At 42.0% G+C, this 24063-nt stretch overlaps 2 protein-coding genes across 2 annotated transcripts in view; one reads left to right on the forward strand and one right to left on the reverse strand.

Annotated features, from left to right (window-relative positions):
- Window positions 1-4043: 4043 nt before the first annotated feature.
- Window positions 4044-22946, forward strand: PRDX6 (peroxiredoxin 6). Its single transcript, XM_049868381.1, has 5 exons — window positions 4044-4236; window positions 8682-8838; window positions 13084-13230; window positions 14986-15132; window positions 16929-22946. The coding sequence occupies exons 1-5, from the start codon at window positions 4142-4144 to the stop codon at window positions 17055-17057; spliced, it is 675 nt and encodes a 224-aa protein (XP_049724338.1). The 5' UTR covers window positions 4044-4141; the 3' UTR covers window positions 17058-22946.
- Window positions 17778-24063, reverse strand: part of SLC9C2 (solute carrier family 9 member C2 (putative)) — a 129940-nt gene continuing 123654 nt past the window's right edge. The window contains exon 26 of the mRNA XM_049867935.1: window positions 17778-17836. Within this exon, the coding sequence (XP_049723892.1) occupies window positions 17778-17836 (59 nt within the window). The remainder of the gene's footprint in view (window positions 17837-24063) is intronic.

Genomic DNA, 24063 nt, shown 5'->3' on the forward strand with positions numbered 1-24063 from the left:
CGAGAAAAACAAAAAGTCACATACAGAGGGGAAACAATAAGATTAAGCTCTGATTACTTGGCAGAAACCATGTAGGCAAGAAGGCAATGGGATGACATATATAAAACCTTGAAAGAAAAAAATTGCCAACCAAGAATAATATATCCTGCAAAACTCTTGTCCAAATATGATGGTGAAATGAGGACATTTCCAGAGAAACAGAAATTATGTGAACACATAAAAACCAAACCAAACTTACAGGAATTACTAAAGGGAGTCGTTTGGTTTGAGAACAAGTAACATCAGATGACAGCTTGAATCTAGGATACAAGATCACACCAGCCAGATAACAACCTAGGAAATGAACTCTCAAGGACTATTAAAAACTGAAAGATTTACAACAGGGATCCAGAGAGGTCAACCTGTAAAGGACAACAATGTCAAAAAAATAAGAGAGAATAAAATGGTGTAGGTATAGAATTCTCTAGTGGAGAAGAGGCAAGGCAATACCAAGTAAGAAAAGGCTGGTTCAAACTTAGGAAGATAAGGGTAAATTTCAAGGTAACCACAAAGTTAACAAATCTACTTATCAAAATAAAGAAGAAAAACATAAAGTCTCAGTAAAAACGAAATCTACAAAACAAATGAAAAAAAAAAAACCCACAAACAAAAGTAATTAAGTACAGGAGAATATGAGGAACAAAGAAAATGTCAGCACCACAAAAAAAAAAAAAAAAAAGCACTAAAAAATGACAGCAATAAACTCATACCTATCTATAATTACCCTGAACATAAATGGTCTAATGCACCCATAAAGGGAAAGAGAGTGACATAATGGATAAAAAAAAGGATCCATCAAATTGCTGTCTACAAGAGACATACCTTAGAAACAAAGATGTAAATTTATTAAAAATCAAAGGATGGAAAAAAAATATATCAAGCCAACAGTTACCAAAAAAGAGCAGGAGTGGCAATACTAATCTCACATAAAATAGACTTTAAAACAAAATCCACCACATAAGACAAAGAAGGGCATTATATAATAATTAAAAGGACTGTGCATCATGAAGACATAATAACTATCTATGCACCCAATGACAGGGCTCCAAAATACATAAAACAAACTCTAACAGCACTGAAAAGAGAAATTGACAGTTCCACAATAATACTAGGAGACTTCAACACACCACTCCCGGTAAAGGACAGAACATCTAGAAAGAAATTCAACAAAGATACAGAAGATCTAAAGGCCACAATCAGCCAACTTGACCTCATAGACATATATAGGACACTTCACCCGACAGCTGCAAAGTACACATTCTTTTCTAACGCACATAGAACATTTCCAGAACAGACCACATCTTAGGCCACAAAGGTACCTTCAACAAAATCCAAAACACTGAGATAATACAAAGTATCTTCTCTGATCACAGTGCCATCAAAGCAGAAATTAACAATAGGAAGAACAAGGAAAAAAAAATCAATTACATGGAAACTCAATAACACCCTGCTTAAAAACCACTGGGTAACAGAAGAAATCAGAGATGGAATAAAAAAAAATTCCTAGAATCAAACGAGAATGAAAACACATTATACCAGAACCTTCGGAACACAGCAAAGGCAGTGCTCAGGAGTCAATTTATAGCAACAGATGCACACATCAAAAAAGAAGGGACAAAATCAAAAAATTAGCTACACTACTCGAGCAAACAGAAAGACAACAGCAAAAGAAGCCCATACCCACCAGAAGAAAGGAAATGATAAAGACCAGAGGAGAAATAAATGAAATAGAGAATAGAAAAACAATAGAATGAATCAACAAAATCAAAAGTTGGTTCTTGGAAAGGATCAACAAAATCGACAAACCACTGGCTAAACTGACAAAAAACAGAAGACACAAGTAACCCAAATAAGAAATGAAATAGGGGACTTTACAGCAGACGCAACTGAAATAAAAAGGATCATAAGACAGTGATATGAAAAACTATACTCCAACAAATTTGAAAACCTAGAGGATCTGGACAAATTTCTGGAAACACACTAGCTACCCAAACTAACACAAAATGACGTTGAAAATCTGAATAGGCCCATAACAAGAGAAGAGATTGAAAAGGTAATAAACAAACAAACAAAAACTCCCAACAACAACCAAAAAAAACACCCTTGCCCAGATGGCTTCATTGGAGAATTCTACCAAACATTCAGAGAAAAGCTTATACCAGTACTACTCGAACTATTTCAGAACATAGAAAAAGAAGGGATACTTCCAAATTCATTTTATGAAGCTAGCACAACCATGATACCAAAACCAGGCAAAGACACCACAAAAAAAGAAAAAGAAAAATACAGACCAATGAAATGCAAAAAAGCGAGCACAAGTAAGCCCCTTCTTGTCTTGCTTATGGGGTAATCTGTCCCTGGCAGGGGCGGATTATCCAACAGGCAAGGTAGACACAGTGCTTGCCTTGCTTACCAGATCATCTGTAGTGAACAATTTCATGTTTTTTCCCCACATCAAAGATCCTGCTTCTAGGTATGGCTGGCATCTCTCTCCTTCCCAACTCCACGGCATCTTCCTACAGAATCAAAACCTCTTTTCAAATTTACAGTCCCTGACAGGAACTGACTACCCACTAAACAAGAAAAGCACAGGTTTTCCTGTGTTTACTAATCTGTAGTGAACAAGTTTACATGCGAAATTGTTCGCTACAGATGATCTGGTAAGCAATGTAAGCACCATGCTTGCCTTGCCTATTGAATAATTTGCCCCTGCACATAGGAAGCGCCCAGGAAATGGTAGCTATTATCTGGATGATGTTACTGGTTCATGCAATAACTCTTGCTTTGCCTAGTATGTGCTAGGCAGTATGTGCGAGGAGTACTTTGCATTATCCTGGAAGCTTTTCCAGACCACCCAATCCAAAGCAATCCCTTAGTCACTTTCTAGCACATATCCTTATTTTAGTTGTCTGAATAATTAAGTAATTCTCTGAATTGAATAGGATTTATTGCTGTCTAAAATATTCTTGTTTAATTATGTACTTCCTGTCTGTATTCCTTCTAGTGAGGGACTAGAAAAAAGGTTCCATGAGAGCAGGCATCTTGTCTACCTTATGCTTGGAACATAGAAAGCACACAAATGCATTTAAGGAAACCCCAGTGTTGTAGTGGTTAAGTGCTATAGCTACTAACCAAAAGGTGGGCAGTTCGAATCCACCAGGCTCTCCTCAGAAACTCTATGGGGCAGCTCTACTGTCCTATGGAGTCGCCGTGAGTCGGAATCGACTCCATGGCAGGTCTGTTTTTTTCCGTATCTCCCTGGCTGGCAGAATTGACTTGCACATGGTCTCAATAAGCATGTTTTAAAATTTACATCTAGATTCCACGACAATGGTGTTAGATATTTTATGGTTCATAAGGAACTCTGGGATGGAGGAGGGGAACAACATTACAAGTTTATTCCCGCTGACACGGGAGCGAGAATTTCTGTTGCAATGAGAAGCCACTTCCTCTGACAGAAGGTCCTCCACAGGTCTCAGTCTTGCCACATCCTCTGACAGAGAGGACACTCATCAAAGCTAGTCTGGCTGGGGCGGTCAGGACTCCAGGCGCTCCTTACAGAAGGGCTGGGAGGAAGGTTGACCTGACCTCTCAGTCAGGAGTCGGCCGCGAGTAGGTGTGCAGGAGGGTCTACGCGGACCCATGCGGCTCTCCGGGGGTACGGGGGTGTGCACCCCTTGCAGATGCATACCCGCCCCAGCGCTCCTCCGCCTTGAGACCCCCCTCTTTCCAGGGCGTTCTGCTTCCTTTCATCCCCAAAGCCCAAATGCCCTGCAAGGTCAAGGTCTGTGCACCCACCCCCAAGCCTCCCGTCGCGACGTTACTGAGTTCCGCGTCACGTGAAGGCAGACCCGCGCTAGTGCCAGCCCTCCGCCCCTAGCGCCAGCCAGTCGGGCCCCCCTCCCGCCTACTCCAGCCGCGACCCCGCCCACCACGCCGGGCCCGCCCACCGTTCCCGGGCCCGCCCCTGGCTGCCGCCCGCAGGCCCCGCCCCCTCCACTTTCTCCGCGGCTCGGGAGGCCCGCCGCTTTCGTCGCTAGAACTAGCGGGCTGGTGTGTGCTGCTGGTGCGCCGCCTCTTCCTCCGCGTCACCGCTGCCGCCATGCCCGGAGGTCTGCTTCTTGGGGACGAAGCCCCCAACTTCGAGGCTGTCACCACCGTCGGCCGCATCCGTTTCCATGACTATCTGGGAGACTCGTAAGTAGCCAGCTCGTAGCCCTGCCCTGGCCTGCGGTTACGCCCGGGCTGGGAGGTGACTGCCCTGCTTCTTCTCCCTTTCGTCCTCCCACTCCTCAGCCCCAGCGCGCCACCCCCCACCCGCCCCCGCACCGGTCCCCGCACGTGCCTCTCGCTGGGTGGCTAATATCCGAGTTTCTTGGGGCGGCGGCCCCCGGCCCTCCCTGTGTCGGCCACTAGCGTGGCTGTGCTGGCCTGGGGGTGGCGGGGGAGTGGGGAGGGAAGCGCGACCCGGGAGCCGAGTCTGGTGCGGAGGAGGGTTTGTTTTCCCTTTAACTGGGTTTGGTAAACTGCTAGCAGCGTGGTCCGGCCAAGGGCTGGTGGGGGCAGGGTGGGGAGGTATCAGCGGTCACTTCCCGGGACTCGTGCCCGGGGTAGCACCACCCTCTCTCCCTCCGTTCTGGAATTTGCTCCTGGGGAAGATGGGTGCCTAAGGCCGGAGTGGGACAGAGGACAGAGCCACTGGCCGCAGGTTTGGCGGAGGGCCCACGTGTTTTCTGTCTCAAGGTTCTGCGTACTACTGTAGTGTTTATGGGCTGCTGGCACAACACGTAAAAATTTAAGTCCACCTCCTGCTAAGTGGCTGAAAGACTTTTTGTCCAGAGCCTCCTCCAGTGGTAAGGTGGTAATAGTTTTGGGAGGAACTGAGAACACTGTATGTAGGTGCGTCCTTCATTCCAGAACTTGCAACACTTTGAGGGAAGGGCTTTCTGCCGTGGTTGAGCCGCAGTGACCTAGTCTTGCTCTTGTAGGCCGGTCCAGGCGTAGGGACACGTGGCATCTCCTTGCTTTGCGACCCTTTTGTTTCCCCACTGGTTTGCCCCCATTGCTCCCTCCCACTTATTCTGACACATGATCTTGCTGGTGATAGTCGAGTCTCTGACCCGTTATCTGGCCTGGCAGTCATACCGTTACAACTGGAGAATATTGGTGCTACTCTTGTTTTACAGCTCCTGAATCAGCATACTTTGAGATGCCTGGTTTATATCACGGTTCAGGGGTTCCAGTGACTACACTGCTTGGTGCTCCTAGGCCTGACGTTTCCTCCCCAGTTTGTATGCTTTGTATAGCTGGGGGTAACGCAGTGGTTAAAAGCTGGCTGCTAACCAAAAAGTCAGCAGTTGGAATCCACCCACAACTCCTTGGAAACCCCCTGGGGGCAGTTCTGTTCAGTCCTATAGGGTCTCTATGAGTCGGAATTGACTCCATGGCAGCCAGTTTTTTGTATCCAGGGGAAAGAGAGAGAGAGAAGTTTATGAGATTAATCAATGATTGGACAGGGCTGTGCAGAGAACCTGGGAGTGATTTTGATACCCCCAGAAAACCCACATCAGGCCATAAAGCACAAAATCATACCAGAACTCTTGGCTTGAATGGATTAAAGATAAATATTAACACAAAGCATATTTACTGTGGCAATAATTTAAATTTTGTCACTATTTGAACTAACCATACTGTTTTGATTTCTTGTTGTTGTTTATTCCCCTCTGAATCTGTCTCAGTTTGGTTAGAAGTGGTACCTTCTCAGGGACCCAGTAGAAAGATAGGAAAATTATCTGCATCTAAAAACAAATGGAGCCCTAGTGGTTAAGAGTTCAGCTGCTAACTAAAGGGTCAGCAGTTCAAATCTACCAGCCGCTCTTTGGAAACCCTATGGGGCAGTTATACTCTGTCCTATAATGTCACTATGGGTCAGAACCAACTCGATGGCACCTAACAACAACAATATAAACACTAATATACTAGTCTACCTAAGGCCAGACATGGTATAGTATACCTGCCCTTACTTCAAAAGGAGTTTGAACCGTTTGTATCATTATAATACATGGATTTTTGTCTAATGTATAATTTTTCCAGACTCAATTCTGTATGTAATCTCTTTTCAGACTGTAAATTTTTGATCCATGTTTTTTTGGTGGGGGGGATTAAAATAATTTCAAACATGACTGGTATCCAACTACCCCTGACAATTGGGAAAAAAACTAAAGAGGTTTGGGTGCTCTATTGGGTGAGTTTATTGAGCCTTATCACTGTTTCTGTACTATGCTTATATGTGGTAAAAGCAGCTTCTCCACAGTACATCTTCACTAAACAAAGTGTGTGTTTTCTGGGGGGTTAGTGGGTTTGGACCGTTCCCTTAAAGGAGGAAACCTTTAGTCTTTTGAAAATGAGGAAGGAAGGAAGGAAATAGGATAGTGTAATTGAATTACTCTTAAGAGCAGCAGTAGGGAGCCTTAGAGGGGAAGGCAGACCAAGGTCAGACATTTGTAGTGTTGCTGTAACAGAAATACCACAAGTGAATGGCTTTAACAAAGAGAAAATTATTCTTTCACGGCCTAGGAGGCTAGAAGTCCAAATTCAGGGTACCAGCTCCAAGGGAAGGCTTTTTCTGTCTGTCAGCTCTAGAGGAAGGTCCTGGTCATCAATTTTCCCGTAGACTAGGAGCTTCTCAGCACAGGGACTCACAGTCCAAAGGACACACTTCTGGCCACTGTTTCTTGGTGGTGATTAGGTTCCCATGTCTTTCTGCTTTCTTCTCTTTTATATCTCAAATGTGACTGGTTTAAGATACAATCTAATCTTGTAGATTGAATACTGACTCTTAAATAACTGCCTCTAATCATGCCTCATTAACATCATAGAGGTAGAATCTACAACACTTAGGAAAGTCACATCAGGTGACAAAATGGTGGATAATCACACAATACTGGGAATCATGGCCTAGCCAAGTTGACAGAAATTTGGGGGGGATGCAATTCAATTCATGGACAGTCTCTATTAACTGAATAGAAAGAGAACCCCTAACTTCTAATTTATTGCCCCTTTAACAATACAGGAAGAAACACCCTGTTACATCTTTTCTTCCCATCTGGAAACTCTTGTCTCATCTGACCCTTAAATAGGTCCTTTTCCATAGAATCTAAGGCCTAGATTTTACCCACAGATAGATTCTTTATTTTAAAAGTTATGTTGTCGTGTGCCACTGAGTCGATTCTGAATCACGCAACCCTATAGGACAGAGTAGAACTGCCCTGTCGGGCTTCCAAGGCTGTAATCTTTATGGGAGCAGATCACCAAGTCTTTTCTCACATGGAGCTACAGGTGATTTCAAACTGCTGACCTTTCAGGTAGCAAGCAGCCAAGTGTTTAACTGTTGTGCCACCAGGGCTCCTTTCAAAAGATGTATGTCCCTCTTACCACCCTTTTAAAAAAGTAAACATACCACAGACACCTCCACAATCTCAAAGTAGTACCTTTTTCTCCCCAGTCTTGCTATAAGGCCCTCCATCCTTTTTATAAGAAGGACATTTCCTTTCCTGACGCCTTCGGAGTTGAGTGGCAGATGTAGTTGAGAAGCGCCTGTTATCTCTGCTCCCTTCTTTGTACTCAGGGAAATTTGGCATACTTGGAGAGGTTAGCTTGGCATCCTGGCTAGATGTAGCAATCTACAAGTTTAGGATCCTACCTAAGGGTTTTCAGTGGATGGGTGTATAGAGACTGGGTGTTAAGTTTTCCTTTTCAGTCGAAATAATAATTTCTGTTGCCCAGGAAGAAGACATGGTAGTCCAGAGATTTTTGGTTACTCTTAGCTTGAAACATACTAGTCATCTATACAAGTTTCACCTTAGACAATGATGTCTTAGATAGTAGCATTTACTAAGAATCTGTAGCTGTAGAAATCTCTATTGTAGCCTGTCAGTTGTCTACTTGCTTGGCCTGAAACAAGAAAAAGAAACTGCAAATGAAGAGAGAGGTAAAACTGTTCAAATGCTTTTCTTTTGTTAGGGATGAATATTGAGCATCCTGTTCCGCAGGTTAGATCAGTAGAGTAGTTTTACAAAAGAATTTGTGTCTATTCTCTCCAAAGAAGCCAAGGGACAAACTTAGTTTTACACGTAAATAGGACGTGGAAACCTGTTTATTTCTGATTACATAACCTGGTCATTGTTGCAGTCAGGCATTTGGATTCGGGGTATATTGGGACATCCATTATTGGAGCTGAATGTCAGAGTTTCTGTGCTTAGAAAAAATGTAGAAGAGGGTCAGAAGGGAAAAAAAGTATTTCAATGAGCTACTTGGTTTGAGTAGCACAGATTTTATTAGCTGAAAAGGAGTCAGGGTGGCCCCATAGTTACTAAAGGAGGCAACACCCCTAAATTAACAGCTTTTAAAAATATTTGTGTCTTGAATTTCATATCTCTGATTGAGTTGAGTTCTGAACATAGGCTTTTCTGGAGATAAGAAGGTTGAAAGGCATCCCTCAAAAGAGAAGTTTCAGTATCTTCATAAATATTCATTTAAAAAAGAAAAAGCCTGCCTTTGATCCAGGAATTGCGACTTCTCGCTGTACAGGATGGCAGTGATGTCTCTTCACTCAGTTGTGACTTTCTTTTCCTTCATTTCAGATGGGGCATTCTCTTCTCCCACCCGCGTGACTTCACCCCAGTATGCACCACGGAGCTTGGCAGAGCTGCAAAGCTGGCACCAGAATTTGCCAAGAGGAATGTTAAGTTGATTGCCCTTTCAATAGACAGTGTTGAAGACCATCTTGCCTGGAGCAAGGTAGAGTACCAGTGCATTTACTCAGGGCTTCCAACCAGTTCCTTCCAGTTTAAACCACTGCTGAGAATTCGCATCTCTAACAAGTCCCTTGCTGAAAGTTTGCATTTCCACTGCAGATATACTGAATCAGGATCTACATTTTAACAAGATTCTTAGGAAAATTTTTAGAAAGGCAAATTCTCAGCAGGGGTTCCAATCAGAACTCACAGGTTTGAAGCCCTGCGTGCACTTTGAGCCTGAGGTTATAGGTTATAGAGAGTACTTGGTTTATGAGGTGAACGTACAAGTAAACCTCAGGCACAGTCTTCACTGATTATTTGAAAATCTATCTTTGGCTGCACAGTGACCTCCACATTTTAAATCCAGTGGTCAGTTCTCAACCCTCACCTTTGTTGGCCCACCAGTAGCATGCAACCCAACTGATCACTCAGTTGATCCTGAAGCATTTTCCTGTTTTGGCTTCCAAGACATGACATCTCTTGCTATTCCTGCTCAAGCTCTTGGATTGATTCTTCATCATTTCCCAACTCCTGATTCATGCTGGAGTTGTCCCAGACTCATTTCCTAGACCTCTTCCGTGTTCTATTTATACCCTTTCCCTTGGTGAGCTCATCCACACTGTCTGTGTGCTATGATTCCCAAATTTCCATCTCAAGGCCATACTTTGCTGGCTTCCAAATTGGTATAACCACTTCTTACTTGATATTTCCTCAGGACAATCCAGTCATCTCAAACCCAGCATGTCCAAAACTGGGCTCTTGTTCTTTATCCCAGGGTCTTATGTATCTCAGGTAATGGCAACTGCATTTTTTTAGTTACTCAGGCCAAAAATGCAGGAGCCGTCTTTAACTCCTCTTGGTTTTTCACATCACATGTCTGATTCATCAGCGAGTTTGTTGGCTCTACCTTGAAAATATATACAGAATTATATTTGGAAGACTCGTCTTACCCCAGGTTGTCTGTGGCTTGCCCTCACATCTTTTGGGTCTCTACTCAAATGACACCTCATTAAGGCCCTTCTTGGCCTCCTTATCTTAAAATTACAAGTCCCCTCCCCATTTCCTGTTCCCCTTTGATTAATTTTCCTCCTTAGCACTTGTCACCATCTAAAATATTCTGCATGTTGCATGTTTCCTTTGTCTCTCCCCACCAGCATGTAGGCTTCACCAGGGCAGAGAGACTGGTTTTGTGCCCTGCTGGAATAGTGCTTCTTACTCAGCGCATCCTAGGTACTCAGTACGTATTTGTTGAATGAATGAAGTTATTTGTCTATTTTCAGCAAAGTGGTTTACTTGGACTGTAATTTTGGCTGTCTAAACTTGCTTGAGAACATTTTAAGGACTTTGCTGCAATGTGCTACTTAATAAAGACAGCCAACTTTTGAGGAATGCTTACTGTGTACTAGGCATTATGTCAAGCACTTCATACACAACTGAATAAAAGATGTAGTGTTTTACTGACTTGTGAGCTTGTGACTGGGGCTGCATCCCATGGCCATTTTATAGCAGTTAATCTTAAGGGTATAGGAAGAATCATGCACAGGAGAAAAACCTACTGCCCTAGACTCGATTCAGACTCATGGTATTCCTGTATGACAGAGTAGAACTGCCCCATAGGGGTTTCCAAGGCTGTAAATCTTTATGGAAACAGACTACCACATCTTCCATGGAGCATCTGGTGGGTTCAAAAGGGAAGGGCAGTTCTCTTTCTTAAGGTAGATTTTTTTTTCATAGGTTATATTTGGCAGTGAATGTTAACTGGCATCTCAACAGTATTTTCATAAGCAGCTTTTCATTAGAGCCTAGCAGCAGCCCACCCAGGTAGATACATAGGCTTTTCCCTTTTCCTTTTTTTGCTCAGAGTTGGAGGGACTTGTTCAGGGTTGCCCTGGTGGTGCAGTGGTTAAGAGCTACGTTTGCTAACCAAAAAGTCAGCACTTCGAATCTACCAGCCACTCCTTAGAAACCTTGTGTGGTGGTTCTGCTGTGTTCTATAGGGTCACTGTAAGTCGGAATCAACTCAATGGCACCGAATTTTAATTGTGCTAATGGTTAAACACTTGGCTGCTAACCAAAAGGTTGGCAGTTTGAACTCGCCCAGCAGTTCCACAGTAGAAGGTCCTGGTGATCTGCTTATGTAAAGATTACAATCAAAAAAACCCTCTGGAGCGGTTCTAGTCAGTCAGCAGCACCTAACAACAATACAGGAGGCTCTGGGTGGCACCAATAGTTAAGTGCCTGACTACTAACTGAAAGATTGGTGCCTAGACCCACCCAGAGGTGCCTCAGAAAAAAGGCCTGGCGATCTGCTTCTGAAAGGTCACAGCCCTGAAAACCCTATGAAGCAGTTCTACTCTGCAACACATGGGGTCACCATGAGTTGAAATGAACCAGAAGGTCTAGATGGTGCCCGGCTACCATTACTGAATGTTTTGATGAAAGATTCTATAGCAGAATCCTGATCAAAAGGGGGAAAATGCAGAACAGAATTTCAAATTCTTATGGATGCCAGACTTTCTGGAGCCATGGGGGCTGAATGAACCCTGAAATTTAGTGCCTTCAGATAACCTTTAAACCAATATCCCTTGAAGTCTTCTTAAAACTAAACAACAGCTTAACTAGTAAAAAATGTCTGCCTTGAGCATTATGCTCTTTTAAGAACTATACGTACATGTATATATGGGATCAAATTGACAAACAGCAACTCGAAAGATTAGATAGGAACCTTAGGGGCCAGTGAATTTATGTTAATGGGGGAGGAACAACTCAGAAAAGAGAGTGAGAATGGTTGCACAACTCAAAGAATATAGTTAGTGGCACTGAATTAAATATGTAGAAACTGTTGAATTGGTGTATGTTTTGCTGTGTATATTCTCAACAACAAAATGAATAAAATTTAAGAAAAAAAGATAATGGATTAAAAAAAGTTCATAAATGCCACTTTAATCCTGTCATGTCTGTTGAGAAATCCATATGCAATCAACCCCATTTTTATTTTCAAGGCTCCCCTTAATATGTAGACCTTATTGCAACTTTAAATCCTCTTTTGCATTACTTCCCCCGGCTCTACCCAGCTAAGTTCCTCACTGTCAGTAATTTTGTGCTGATTTGCGTGCATGCTGTCATTAAGTTTCTGCCCTTGAAATGTCTTCCTTTCTCCCATTATCCTTCAAAGGGCCAGGTAGAAGTCCTGCGTCTTTCTCAAAGTCTTTCCTAAACATCAGCATTTACAGTCTGCCATTGAATTATTACAGGTTCGTGTTTACTGTTGCTTCATATGGGAACCATCAAACAAATTAGAAGTTCCACTGAAGCCAGGAACTGTGTCTTACTCATCTGTGTTTCCCATGTACTTACCATAGTGCTTAGCCCACCTTAAGTGTTATAGCAATGCTTGATCAGTAATGCAGCTAGATCCCCCCCACCACAAAAAACTTCCAGAGATAGGAAAAGTAGAAATGAATAAGTGAGTTGAAGTTTTATTAGGGAAGGGAAGCACATTATCTTCCTTTAGTCCAGACCTTAAATGCTTGGTTTTTCTGTGCGAATTTGGCCCTAGTGTAAGTTTACCTTTGACTTGTCCTTAAAGTATATGCTCAGCTTTCCATTCTTGTGTTTGCTTTAAGTTATGTGTTTTTTGTTTTTTTTTTCTTGGTATCTCTCTTCCACAGAATTTTCTTGGCATATGACATTATTTCTAGATGTGATGGATGTAATGAACCTATTGTTTCTGATGGTCTTTACATTATTTGGGTACCCAGAGGATTGTGGAGTAACTACATTATTCAACCTTTAAAGGGTTTACTGCTGCTTTCTAAAAGCAGTAGAAGCATGCCGAACTTTAAGAGAATTGGGTGTGAAAGGGCCTTATTGTCCATGGTTACAACCCACGTCCTGTACCCTGTTATTTCTCACAACCAATAATTGGGATAAGGAGTGTTCATTCATTTTGTTATTAAAATCCCTTAGAGAAAATTATTGTGATTTTGCCTTTACCTGTTAATCAGTTTGGAAACCCTGGTGGTGTAGTGGTTAAGTGTTCGGCTGCTAACCAAATGTCGGCAGTTCAAATCCACCAGGCACTCCTTGGAAACCCTGTGGGGGCAGTTCTGCCCCATCCTGTATGGTCGCTATGAGTCTGAATTAACTTAATGGCAATGGGTTTGGGTTTTTTTTTTTTTTTAAATTAACCGATTAAATTCAGAGGATGTATCTGGCTTAGAGTTCTCTTTCACCTGCGTTTCAGGATATCAATGCATACAATTGTGAGGAGCCCACAGAAAAGCTACCTTTTCCCATCATCGATGATAAGAATCGGGACCTTGCCATCCTCTTGGGCATGCTGGATCCAGCAGAGAAGGATGAAAAGGGCATGCCTGTGACAGCTCGTGTGGTGAGTCTTAGAAACTTACTTTATGGTATGGTCTCTATGACTGACCAGGCTATATAGCCATGTAAATAAATGCTTGGACCAACTAGAGGAAAAGTGGAAATATCTAATTATGGTATAACTGTGTATTGGTGGTAATCTCATTGATTACGTGTAACGGCAATGCAAGGTGGTTGAATTTTTCAACTGAATTGTTAAACTGCTTAATTCATAGCTAGTGGAAATGTACATAAAAATAAATGAGAGGTCACCTAGAAATGAGAAGTATTTTCTATAGCTCTCCTGATGGCCCTCTGTTTAAAGTGAAGGGCCATTTCTCCATAAAGCGGATCTCTTTTTTAACTTTTTAAAAAATATATATTTATTTTTGGTGTCAGTATCCACAACCAAACATATATCCATTCACATTTACTTCAGTTCAGTAACATTGGTTACATACTTCTCATTTTGTTACCATTCTCACTATCTCTACCTGTACTGTTTCATCACCATTAACCCTGGTAGTGGTTAAGAGTTCCGCTGCTAACCAAAAGGTTGGCAGTTTGAATCCACCAGGCACCCCTTGGAAACCCTATGGGGCAGCTCTGTTCTGTCCTGTAGGGTTGCTATCAGTTGGAATCAACTCGACAGCAACGGGGTTTTTTGCCCCTTAAAGTTCTTTTTTGCCCCTTAAAGTTCTTGTCTATGCTTTAGATTAACTGTTAGATTATATTTTTTAACTCTTATTCGTTCTGTCCTCTGCCCATTAGAGAAAAAACAGGGCTTCGAACCAGTTCAGTTGTGCCCAACGAAGCAAAACAGGAACAGACCCAAAGTTATATAATTTGGCAGATTTAGCATGATACCAGAACAGGAAAAATTACGGATCGGAGCCCTGGAATGGGAGATTCAGAAGAGGCATAGTGAGCCCTTTCAGGAGCCTGATGCATGGGATTGGATTATTGACAACACAGGAATGGAGAGCAACACACATTCAAAGTGCATAGCTGGCTGCCATCTTTCAGTAGGCCAGTGCTACTTCAGACTGCTCAAAATCTGAGGGCAAGAGATTTGGTTGTTACACAATGTATATACTGCCCTTGTTCTCTAATATGGAGAATAAGTTTCTAGCAGGGTTTCAACCTATAATTTTTCCCATTCTGGGTGTCTTTCCAGTTCACTGTAACTTTAAAAATTCAGGTCTGTTCCAGGGACACTTCCCATGACTGAACTGGGCAGAACTGATTCGAAGCCCTGGAACAAACCCAGTCCCTCATCTGCGTAAATGTACAACTATTTAAGGCCTGGAGACCCTAGTGGTTAAGAGTTATGGCTGCTAATCAGGTGTTCCCTTGTAAACTGTGGGGCAGTTCTACCCCGTCCTGTAGGGTTGCTATGAGTCAGAATCAAGTTGATGGCAATGGGTTTGGTTTTTGGTATTTAAGGTCCAATATCAACTTCCATTAGTGTTATTTTTATGATAATCTTCCTAGTTTGACAGACTATGACGCTGCACTTTTCCTGGATTAATTTGCATCTCAGTATTCTCATTTGGGACAGCCAGAACCAAATACAATTCCTTCCTAAATTTAGAAAAATAACGTAGAGAAGAAAACTATATTCCAGCCACTCAGATTAAGTTTGCTGTATCTTTGATCTTTTTTTTTTTTTTTTTAACACCTTTAAGCATTTTGTTATGACTATAGCATTTTCTAAGTGGCTTTACTACCAAAAACACATGAGGAACTCATCCTGTGTATGCGTTCTTGTGCTTGGCAGGTGTTTATTTTTGGTCCTGATAAGAAACTGAAGCTGTCCATCCTCTATCCGGCTACGACTGGAAGGAACTTTGATGAGATTCTCAGAGTAGTTATCTCTCTCCAACTGACAGCAGAAAAGAGGGTTGCCACCCCAGTTGACTGGAAGGTAAAGATGTTAAAAGGGCAGATACTCAACTTGCCTAGAAGCCATGAGGGGCCAGTCTAGAAAGGAGTACTTCAGGGTCTGTGTTGCCTGGGGCCCTGTGCCTGGCAAGGAGGTTCACTGGGGGGGGGTTTCCCCACGGCTGCATTTAAGATTTCCTGAGAGGACATTTTCAAGGCCTTTAACACCTTTTATGTAAATCCTGAATTCCCTGTATTTAACTTTTAGGTTGTTCGGACAAATTAATTGGTCGGAATGATTGCTTTTCCTAATACAAGGTTTTTTGTTTTTTGTTTTTAATCCTTTATCTGACCCTTCCCTGATGGCAAAATATTTATAGCAAAACCTTAATTGGCTATTTGCCTATTAAGTCATGACCGTGTAAGTATTTGTTGTATTTATATCTTGAAGCATTTCATTTCTATTAAGCTTCAGTCTTTTAAACTGACAGAGAATTCTCTGAAACTTATGTATAGAGTTTTAGTCTCTGGGATTTCTGCCGCATGTAGGACATGGACGGCTAACAACACAAGAGCGTATGAACAAACCGGTACTCAGTGTCCTGGAGGCGGCTCCGACTCACGGCGACGCCGTGTGTGTCACAGTAGAACTGTACTTCACAGGGTTTACAGTGGCTGATTTTGCAAAAGTAAATCACCAGGGCTTTCTTCCACAGTGCCTCGGGGTGAACTGAAACCTCCAGCTTTTGGGTTAGCAGCCAAGCGTGTTAGCCGTTTGCACCACCCGGAGACTCCCTTAACATTGCTGCATTTCTTAAATATACTAACCTGAATACCAAGTGTTGTTGTCTTTGGTTGTTTTCTAATAGGCAAATCCTTTAAATTATGTACCCATTAATAGAACTTACATTTATTGAGCTCCAGCAGTGGGCACTGGGCCTATGGCAATGAACAGTACAACGCCCCTGTCCTCATAGAACTGACATGCCAGTGGGTCAGACTTTAAACAAGCTTCTAGGATATGAGGTGGTGATAAGTGCTGCAGGTGGCACAGAGAATTATCAGGCACAGATGGGAGAATAGGAGCCCAGGGGCAGGAGGGGTGTCTTTATGTTTGGCTGTCAAGGATAGCCTTTCTCTTAAGAAATCTTTGAGAAGGACATGAAGAAAATGGGTGACCAAGCCATGCATATTTGTGAGGGACAAGCACTCCAGGCAGAAGGAACAGTTTGTACAAGGACCTTTATCTAAACGTGAACTTGGTATGTTCGAGGAATAGAAGGAAAGCCAGTGTGATGGAAAAGCAGCAGCAGAAGGTGGGTGAGGGTGCTGGAGATCAGAGAGAGGCAGGAGGCAATCACACAGGGCCATGCAGGCCATGGTAAGGACTTAGAATTGAAAATTAAAGTGTGGTGGCATGCCATTGTTGGGTTTAAAACAGGGCTCCCTAGGTGGTGCAAACAGTTAACAAGCTTGGCTGCTAACCCAAAGGTTGGTGGTTAGAATCTATCTAGAGGTGTCTTGGAAGGAAGGCCTGGCAATCTACTTCCAAAAAGTCATCCATTGAAAACCCTCTGGAGCAGTTGTCCTCTGACACATTTGGGGTTGCCACAGAGTTGGAGTTGATTCAACAGCAACTGGCTATTTTTTATTAAGGTGGGGAAATATTCCCTCACGAAAGTGTCAAAAATCAACCTATGAAAACAAAATTCCTGAAGGGATAGAGTAGAGAATACAAGATTATTCTCATAACATCTATAGCTACTTTTCAGAAGTTGTTTCTTGTCTTTAAGCATCACTATGAAATTGAGTTTCACCCTTCTCAATGTCTTTCAATAGGATGGAGACAGTGTGATGGTCCTTCCAACCATCCCTGAAGAGGAAGCTAAAAAACTTTTCCCTAAAGGAGTCTTTACCAAAGAGCTCCCATCTGGCAAGAAATACCTCCGTTACACTCCCCAGCCTTGAGCGTCTCCAGGAAGTTGGTGCTGGAGCTGCTCGCCTAGCACAGTGAGCCAGAGGATGCCAGCTGCCAATCATGTTTTCCTGCAGTAGTCCCATAAAAACATCCTGGTGTGATACAGCCAAGCTTTTTAGGTTGTTCTACTACTGGCTTATTAAATGAAAATGGCACTAAAAATTTCTTGGGATTCTTTACTCTGTGCCTTCACCAGCATTCTATTCTGTTCATGTATCTCAACACTATGCTGGCTCTTTTTGAAATATATTATGTATTTGGGACTCAGATTTTGTTAGATTCCTGGAGGGTTTGTGATCAGCTAATTAGTGTCACTTCATGGTTAAAAAGCCTGCTTTACTCCATGATAGAATGATTATCACGTTTTTAGCTGTCTTATCAAATTCTGTCTTCCGTTACCCATTTTGGGGAGCAACAGAGCTTGAGGTTCAACTTCCTCTGTAAATATCTAAACACGTAACCCAAGAACTTGCAGTTAACTGGGATGTTCTTCATTATGCAGTGTTTTGACCACAGCTGGGGAAAAGCTTTCAACTCTACTTTCAGTAAATAACTGAAATGGGAAGAACAGGGAGAGGGGTCTTTAAATATTTTGCTATAAGAAAAATTTCTGATAAATTTCTATCAAAGTGGGGAGGCTGCAGAAAAGTTCCCCCACAACTGCCACAGAGGTGTGAGGAGGTGTGAGCACTATAAGTGTCACGTGCCTTTTACACAGTATTTCTGTACATCTTCTGCTCTGAGATGTTACATACATCAAAGAGCATACCTTGGGAAAGAGAAGAGATTTAAAATGTTTTATTACATAACTATTCTTGCAGTGGGTGACTTCTGAATTTTGCTTTTGGGGGATTAGCAAATAAAATTCTTTCTTAAATTGGATCGGAGAATTGTGTTGTCACATTTGGCCAAGAATATTGAATATACTGTGGACTGCCAGAAGGACAAGTCTGTCTTAGAGGAAGTGCAGCCGGAATATTCCTTAGAAGCAAAATTGGTGAGACTTCATCTTCACGTACTTGGGACATGTTATCAGGAGGGCCCAGTCCCTGGAGAAGGACATCAGACTTGGTAGAGAGTCAGCAAAAAAGAGGAAGACCCTCAACGAGATGGACTGACACAGTGGCTGCAAGAACGGGCTCAAACAGCAATAATTGTGAGGATGGCACAGGAACGGGTAGTGTTTAATTCTGTTGTACATGGGGTTGGTATGAGTCGGAACCGATTTGACAACACCTAACAACAACAACAAGGATAAAAGTTAAACAGATCAAGACAGCAGGAAAGGTAGCATCACAAGGTAGAGCCAGTCCTAAAGGTATTACGGAGAATTGTGTCCTGTGTGCACCCCTTTAGTCTTTGAAGAACACGTGCGTTTGATTTCACAATGCCCCTTGGCCCGTTTTTCTCTTTTATGACTTGTCTGCATTCTGTAGTCCCTTAAGTTTGTGATTCCACTCTAAAGAGCTCTTCCCAATCTAATGCCTTAGTGGGATTGCTGAGCTTAAGAACATGAACCTTAAAGATGATGGCATATCTATGCGTTTCTGGAATAACTAACTACAGGCACACCCTGACTTGGGACGAGGCTCTGTTCCTGTGACTCGCTCGAAGCTTGGTTCTGACGTAAATCAAAAATTTTTTTTTTCCATAACCTGCTGTACGGCAGTATTTTGAACAGTAAATCATAGCATCATCGAGCATCTGTGAGTGGACACCTGAGAATGCTAACATCAGCAAGTTATGCACTCTAACATTGTGTGGAGTACATACTACTACTGATAAGATGTTTAAAAAAAAAAAAAATCTGAAGTGTGGTTCATCATAACTCAAATACATAGTAAGTCAGAGACTGCCTGTACTCTGAACTCATGGTGTCTTAAAATTTTCTTATACTGTGCTACTAAGTCCTAGGTTTAGAAAGAGGTATCCTGTGCCTGGTATATAGCCCTATATATTTTTATTGAGTAGATGAAATGTGAACCCTGGTGCCCTGTGTTAGACAAGTCACTAAGCCTTTAGTTTCCTTGATTTCTCCACATGTGAAATATGGGTGAAACTAAGAAGGTTAAGAATGTAAGTTAAAAATCCAAGTTAAACACTATCCTGGGGCATGCTGGTCTGAAAGAGACTTAAGAGGGCTGCTCTCACATCTTCCTCAAGTCAATATATTTTTGCCCTTAAAGAACGCATAACAGTCTGGTCTCATAGCAGTAGCAAATCTCTTATGACTGCTCCTTGATTCCTCCAACTCCTCTGCCTCTTATTACTTCCCTGACTATGAGGTTTCCCGTTGCTTTCTTCTCTTCCTTTGCTGTTTGCTTTCTTTAGTCCTTGATTTTCTTGGAGAGTTTGGCTTCAAATTTCATTTATGATGACAATTCACAGTCTAAATGTCCAGCATTAATTGCTCAAACTTGAGTCTTTAGTCTTATCTTTACTGGCCAATGGGACCTCTGCCATTGAATGTACAAATTCAAAGTCGAATTCATCAACTTTTCCCCCAACTTTAATAAACCACTTGCCTTGCTGACACTCAGACAGCGGGACCCTTGGAATTTTGTTTAAATATATCTACTCTGCCCACTTAAATGATGTCCATATAAAAATGCTAGAAGAGCTGAAGGAAAAGGGGTCATAGATCCTCAGAGTTCTGGCTCTGTCACTAAGTAGCCATGAGATTTCATGCAAGTATTGTTTTTCAAGTACAAACTGTTACATGATGAATATGCCAGTTCAGTCTAGAAGTGATCCGAAGTTCATTATTTTAATGTACTATTGGGCAGGTGGAGTAGGGTTCCCCAGTGGAGAATTATTGTCCTTGGTTTTCACAGAGTAGAATAAATTCCATTATACATCCAGAGATTTATTGAGCATGAAGTAATATATGACCATTGTGACTGAGAGAAGCAGGAATTTGAGAGGCAGTCCATGTAACTTCTCAAATAGCAAATGCTTTGACTACAAGAACAGAGAGTCTTCTAAGAAAATCAAAATGAAGAGTTTGTGACTTCTGTGGTCTTATTGCCAAAAGCTGTAGGTCTGGCCGCATTGCCAGCCTCCACCCTAAGGGTAGGGAATCCACGGTGAGAAGTTCAGGGAATTGGTAAGGAGCCAAATGGCTGTGTCTAAATAGGCAAGTCAAGATGCCAATTATTGGACGCGGTGAACTAGAATAGTGATTTACTCCTCAAAACATACGTCGGACCCCACCCCTCTGAAGTAACTGATACCAGCTTAAAGGATGGGCCTAACTGGTTAAGGGGTAATTACTACTTTCTTGTCAGTGATTGGTTCAGATATGGCATGTGATTGAATTCTTGCCAATGAGACAGGATTGTTGGAGATTTCTAGAAGAATTCTCACTTAGCAATTAGAAGCCAATTTTTGTCTCCATCTGGATATGAATAAGAAAGCAAGAAGTGCTTACTGCCACTGGCAGCCATCTTACAACCTAAGAATGGGGACTAGCCATAGAATGAAGCAGAAAATGTGAACAGCAGAGTGAAGAGAATGAAAAAGCCTGAACTTTGATAAATCAGTGTTCCACCAATCATGAACCTTTCTTACCTCTCAACATCTATTACATAAAATAATTTCCTTAATGTTTAAGCCTTTTTGGGTTTTCTGATACCTGCAGCCAAAAGCTTCCTACCTGATAGGCACAGAGTAGTATTCTCTAGTTATTTCAAACATATTGCGTTGGGAAAATCTGCAAAAGACCTTGTGATCGTTAAGGTTCTGTGTCACCTTGGCTGGGCTGTGATTCTTAGTGGTTTGGCAGTCATATAACAATGCAATCACCACCATGATGAGATCTGATATAATGCAATCACCTCCATGATGGGATCTGCTGTGAGTAGCCAGTCAGTTGAAAGGAAACTTCCTAGGGGGTACGGCCTGCATACAATATAGGTGGACTTTTCTGGCAAGCCTCATGAGCTTTTGCTCACTCTGGATCCTGCAGCTGGCACCTGTTCATCTGACCTCTGGTTCTTGGTACTTGAGCTAGCAGCTTACCTGCCGTCTTACTGCTGATCTTGGGATTCCTCAACCTCCACAGCCTGTTAGCCAGAGGCCTCCTAGCTGACCTTCCAGTATTGGATTCGGCAGCACCTGCGACTACATAAGTCAGGAGAAACCTCCATCCTGACCCACAGACTTGGAACTTTCCAGCCTCTACAACCATGAGAGCCATTTCCTTTATATAAATGTCTGTATATATATTTACACACCCCACTGGTTTTGCTTCTCTAGAGAACTCAGCCTAAGACAGACCTTTAAAGTGTTAAAAAACAAAGCTGTCACTTTGACTACTAAGGTGCACCTAACCAGAGTCACTCAGCTGCTTACCAAAAGGTAGGCAGTTCAAATCCACCAGCCGGTTCTTGGAAACCCTATGGAGCAGTTCTACTCTATCCTATAGGGTCGCTGTGAGTTGGAATCAGCTCAATTGCAATGGTTTTTCTGTTTGTTTTTCTGTGTTTTAACCAAAGCCATGGTCTTTTTCAGTTGCCTTATATGCGTGCAAAAGCTAGACAGTACGAAAGGAAGACTGAAGAAGAATTGACACATTTGAATTGTGGTGTTGGTGAATAATACTGAATATACCATGGACTGCCAGAAGAACGAACAAATAAGTCTTAGAGGCAACACAGCCAGACTGCTCTTTAGAAGCGGGGGTGGCAAGACTTCATCTTGGTTACTTTGGACGTGTCATCAGGAAAAACCAATTGCTAGAAAAGGACATCATGCTTGGTAAAGAAAATGGTCAGCGAAAAGAAGGGATACTTTCCATGAGATGGATTGACACAGTGGCCACAACAATGGGCTCAAACATACCAACAAATGTGAAGATGGCGCAGAACCAGGCAGTGTTTTGTTCTGCTACACATAAGGTTGCCGTGAGTCAGGGTCAACTCGATGGCAACTAACGAGTTGTTTCAAATATATGGTAGTGTGCCCCCTAAGCAAGATTGGAGAGCAGATATCTGTTTTCTACTACTTCTATATCCCCTGTACTTGTGGTTTTTAAACTTAAGTATGCATTCAATATTGCATATTGAATATGCAATTTACCTGAGGAACGTGTTAAAATGCAGAGCCCGGGGGTTTGCTCCCAGAGATTGAGTCCACAGGTGGCCAGAAATTCTCCATTTTTAACAACCTAAGTGACCGTGATGCAGATTACAGCAGACGCTACTGCTGTTGCTCACCCAATATCGAACATTTCTACCTTATTCCTTATTAAGAACACCCAGGTCATCTTTAGGGTAGCAGGGTGAGGGGCCAGTTGAAAATTTACCTTGAGATGAATTTTGAGGTAGATGTGGCCATGTGATTATTCCAGCCTGGGGCGGAATACATTCCTGACTAGGAAAGCCTCAGGAGGTGGAAGTTCTTTGCCCTGCTCCTGAAAGGCAAATGGGATGTCTGGAGGTATAGGTGTTGTCTTGCCACCACAGAGATAAAAGTCCCAAGCCAAGAATGGAAGAGGAGGAGGCTACAAGGAGCCTGGGTCCAGGGTAACCCCCTCAAACAGCTGCACCAGCCCTGTTCTACTTATTTTCTGGCATCTTAACATCAGAAAAACAAACTCTTACTTGGTTATGCCACTGTGGTCAGGTTTCTGTAATGTGCAACCACGTCCAATATGAGCTCACACACAAGTGGTCCACATACCACTCAGAAATACTGCCTTATTGTAGGTATCCAGAAGCATTTTAATAGTTTGGGTCTGACTTGTATTTCCTTCTGTGCCTGCTGCTATTGTGGTTTTTCCTACAGTAGAGAATTATGTATTATTCCAACGTTTTGTTGAGATGAAAAGGAGTAATGACATCTAAGCAATAAACAACCCGACCATAAAATTCAGCTTTACTTGACTTTAAAAAGGTGAGAAGTAACATCAAACAGTACTGTGTAATATAAGAATATTAATTTGTCCTAAACATTGCTTTTAGATACTAAGATTGTGAACATAGTTCCATTTTTCACTATTCACTAAACTGAGTGAATAGTGAAATATTAGGGAGACATTATAGTACTTTCATAAATCAAAATGATAAGTCTTATGCTTTAAACAGTAATATATCAGTTGTACAACCCTTTTGATAACATGCTCTATTATAACTCTTGCTCTCAACTGGAAACAGGACTTCAGTTGAGTTTTAGGATATCGTATGTTATCCTGTAGAACTTTTGAACATCTCAAGTATAATGCAACTACTTAAATTTAGAGTTTTTAAAGCAGTCCATCAATTGCTTGTACCCTAAATGCAGCAGTAAATTGTTTCAGCGGATTCTAAGTAAACTCCTTGCCAGATGATCCTTCCGCACTTGAGCCAGGATATTAGTTGGTCTTTAACCCAACTCCACACATCATATTAGTGCCATTAATACATTTTTTTAAAATAAGAGCCAGTTTCCAACTGTAAAAATCAAAAGCAACATGTTAGACTATGAACATTTCGGGAAAAACTTCTTACCTATTGAATACAACCAGAAAACTTATTGAAAATCCTCCATTTTATTATCTTGAAACATTACCTCTAAAAGAGCCTCATGTATTAAGGGCTTGACTGATAAATTGAATATGTGTGTATCTCTACATGGCCATATTCTATAGAGATACTACACTGATCCACTTAAGTCTGCCAAAGGTGTGTTTAAGGAAAAGAAACTTTAAGAAACTTGAATTGCAATGAACTTTTTGACTGACTGCAAGATAACCAGAAACTTTTTCTTAAATTGAAATAAGAACTTTTTAAGTAATAGGGCTGGGGAAGATAATGAAAAATCAGGACCCCAATTATCTGGCTCCCAATTAGACTTCCCATTTGTGAAACAGGGTCCTGTTAAGACAGAGGAAAGGTCGGCCCTAAGAGGGCTGCCTAAAAAGAACTAAGCTTTTTTGTTAAAAGGAATCATTGATCATGCTTGGTCAGTGCAACTGTCCTCCCCACAACAAACACTGCACACTACCTTGATTGTTGT

The sequence above is a fragment of the Elephas maximus genome, chromosome 24, assembly GCF_024166365.1.
Source record: "Elephas maximus indicus isolate mEleMax1 chromosome 24, mEleMax1 primary haplotype, whole genome shotgun sequence".
Lineage (NCBI taxonomy): Eukaryota > Metazoa > Chordata > Mammalia > Proboscidea > Elephantidae > Elephas > Elephas maximus.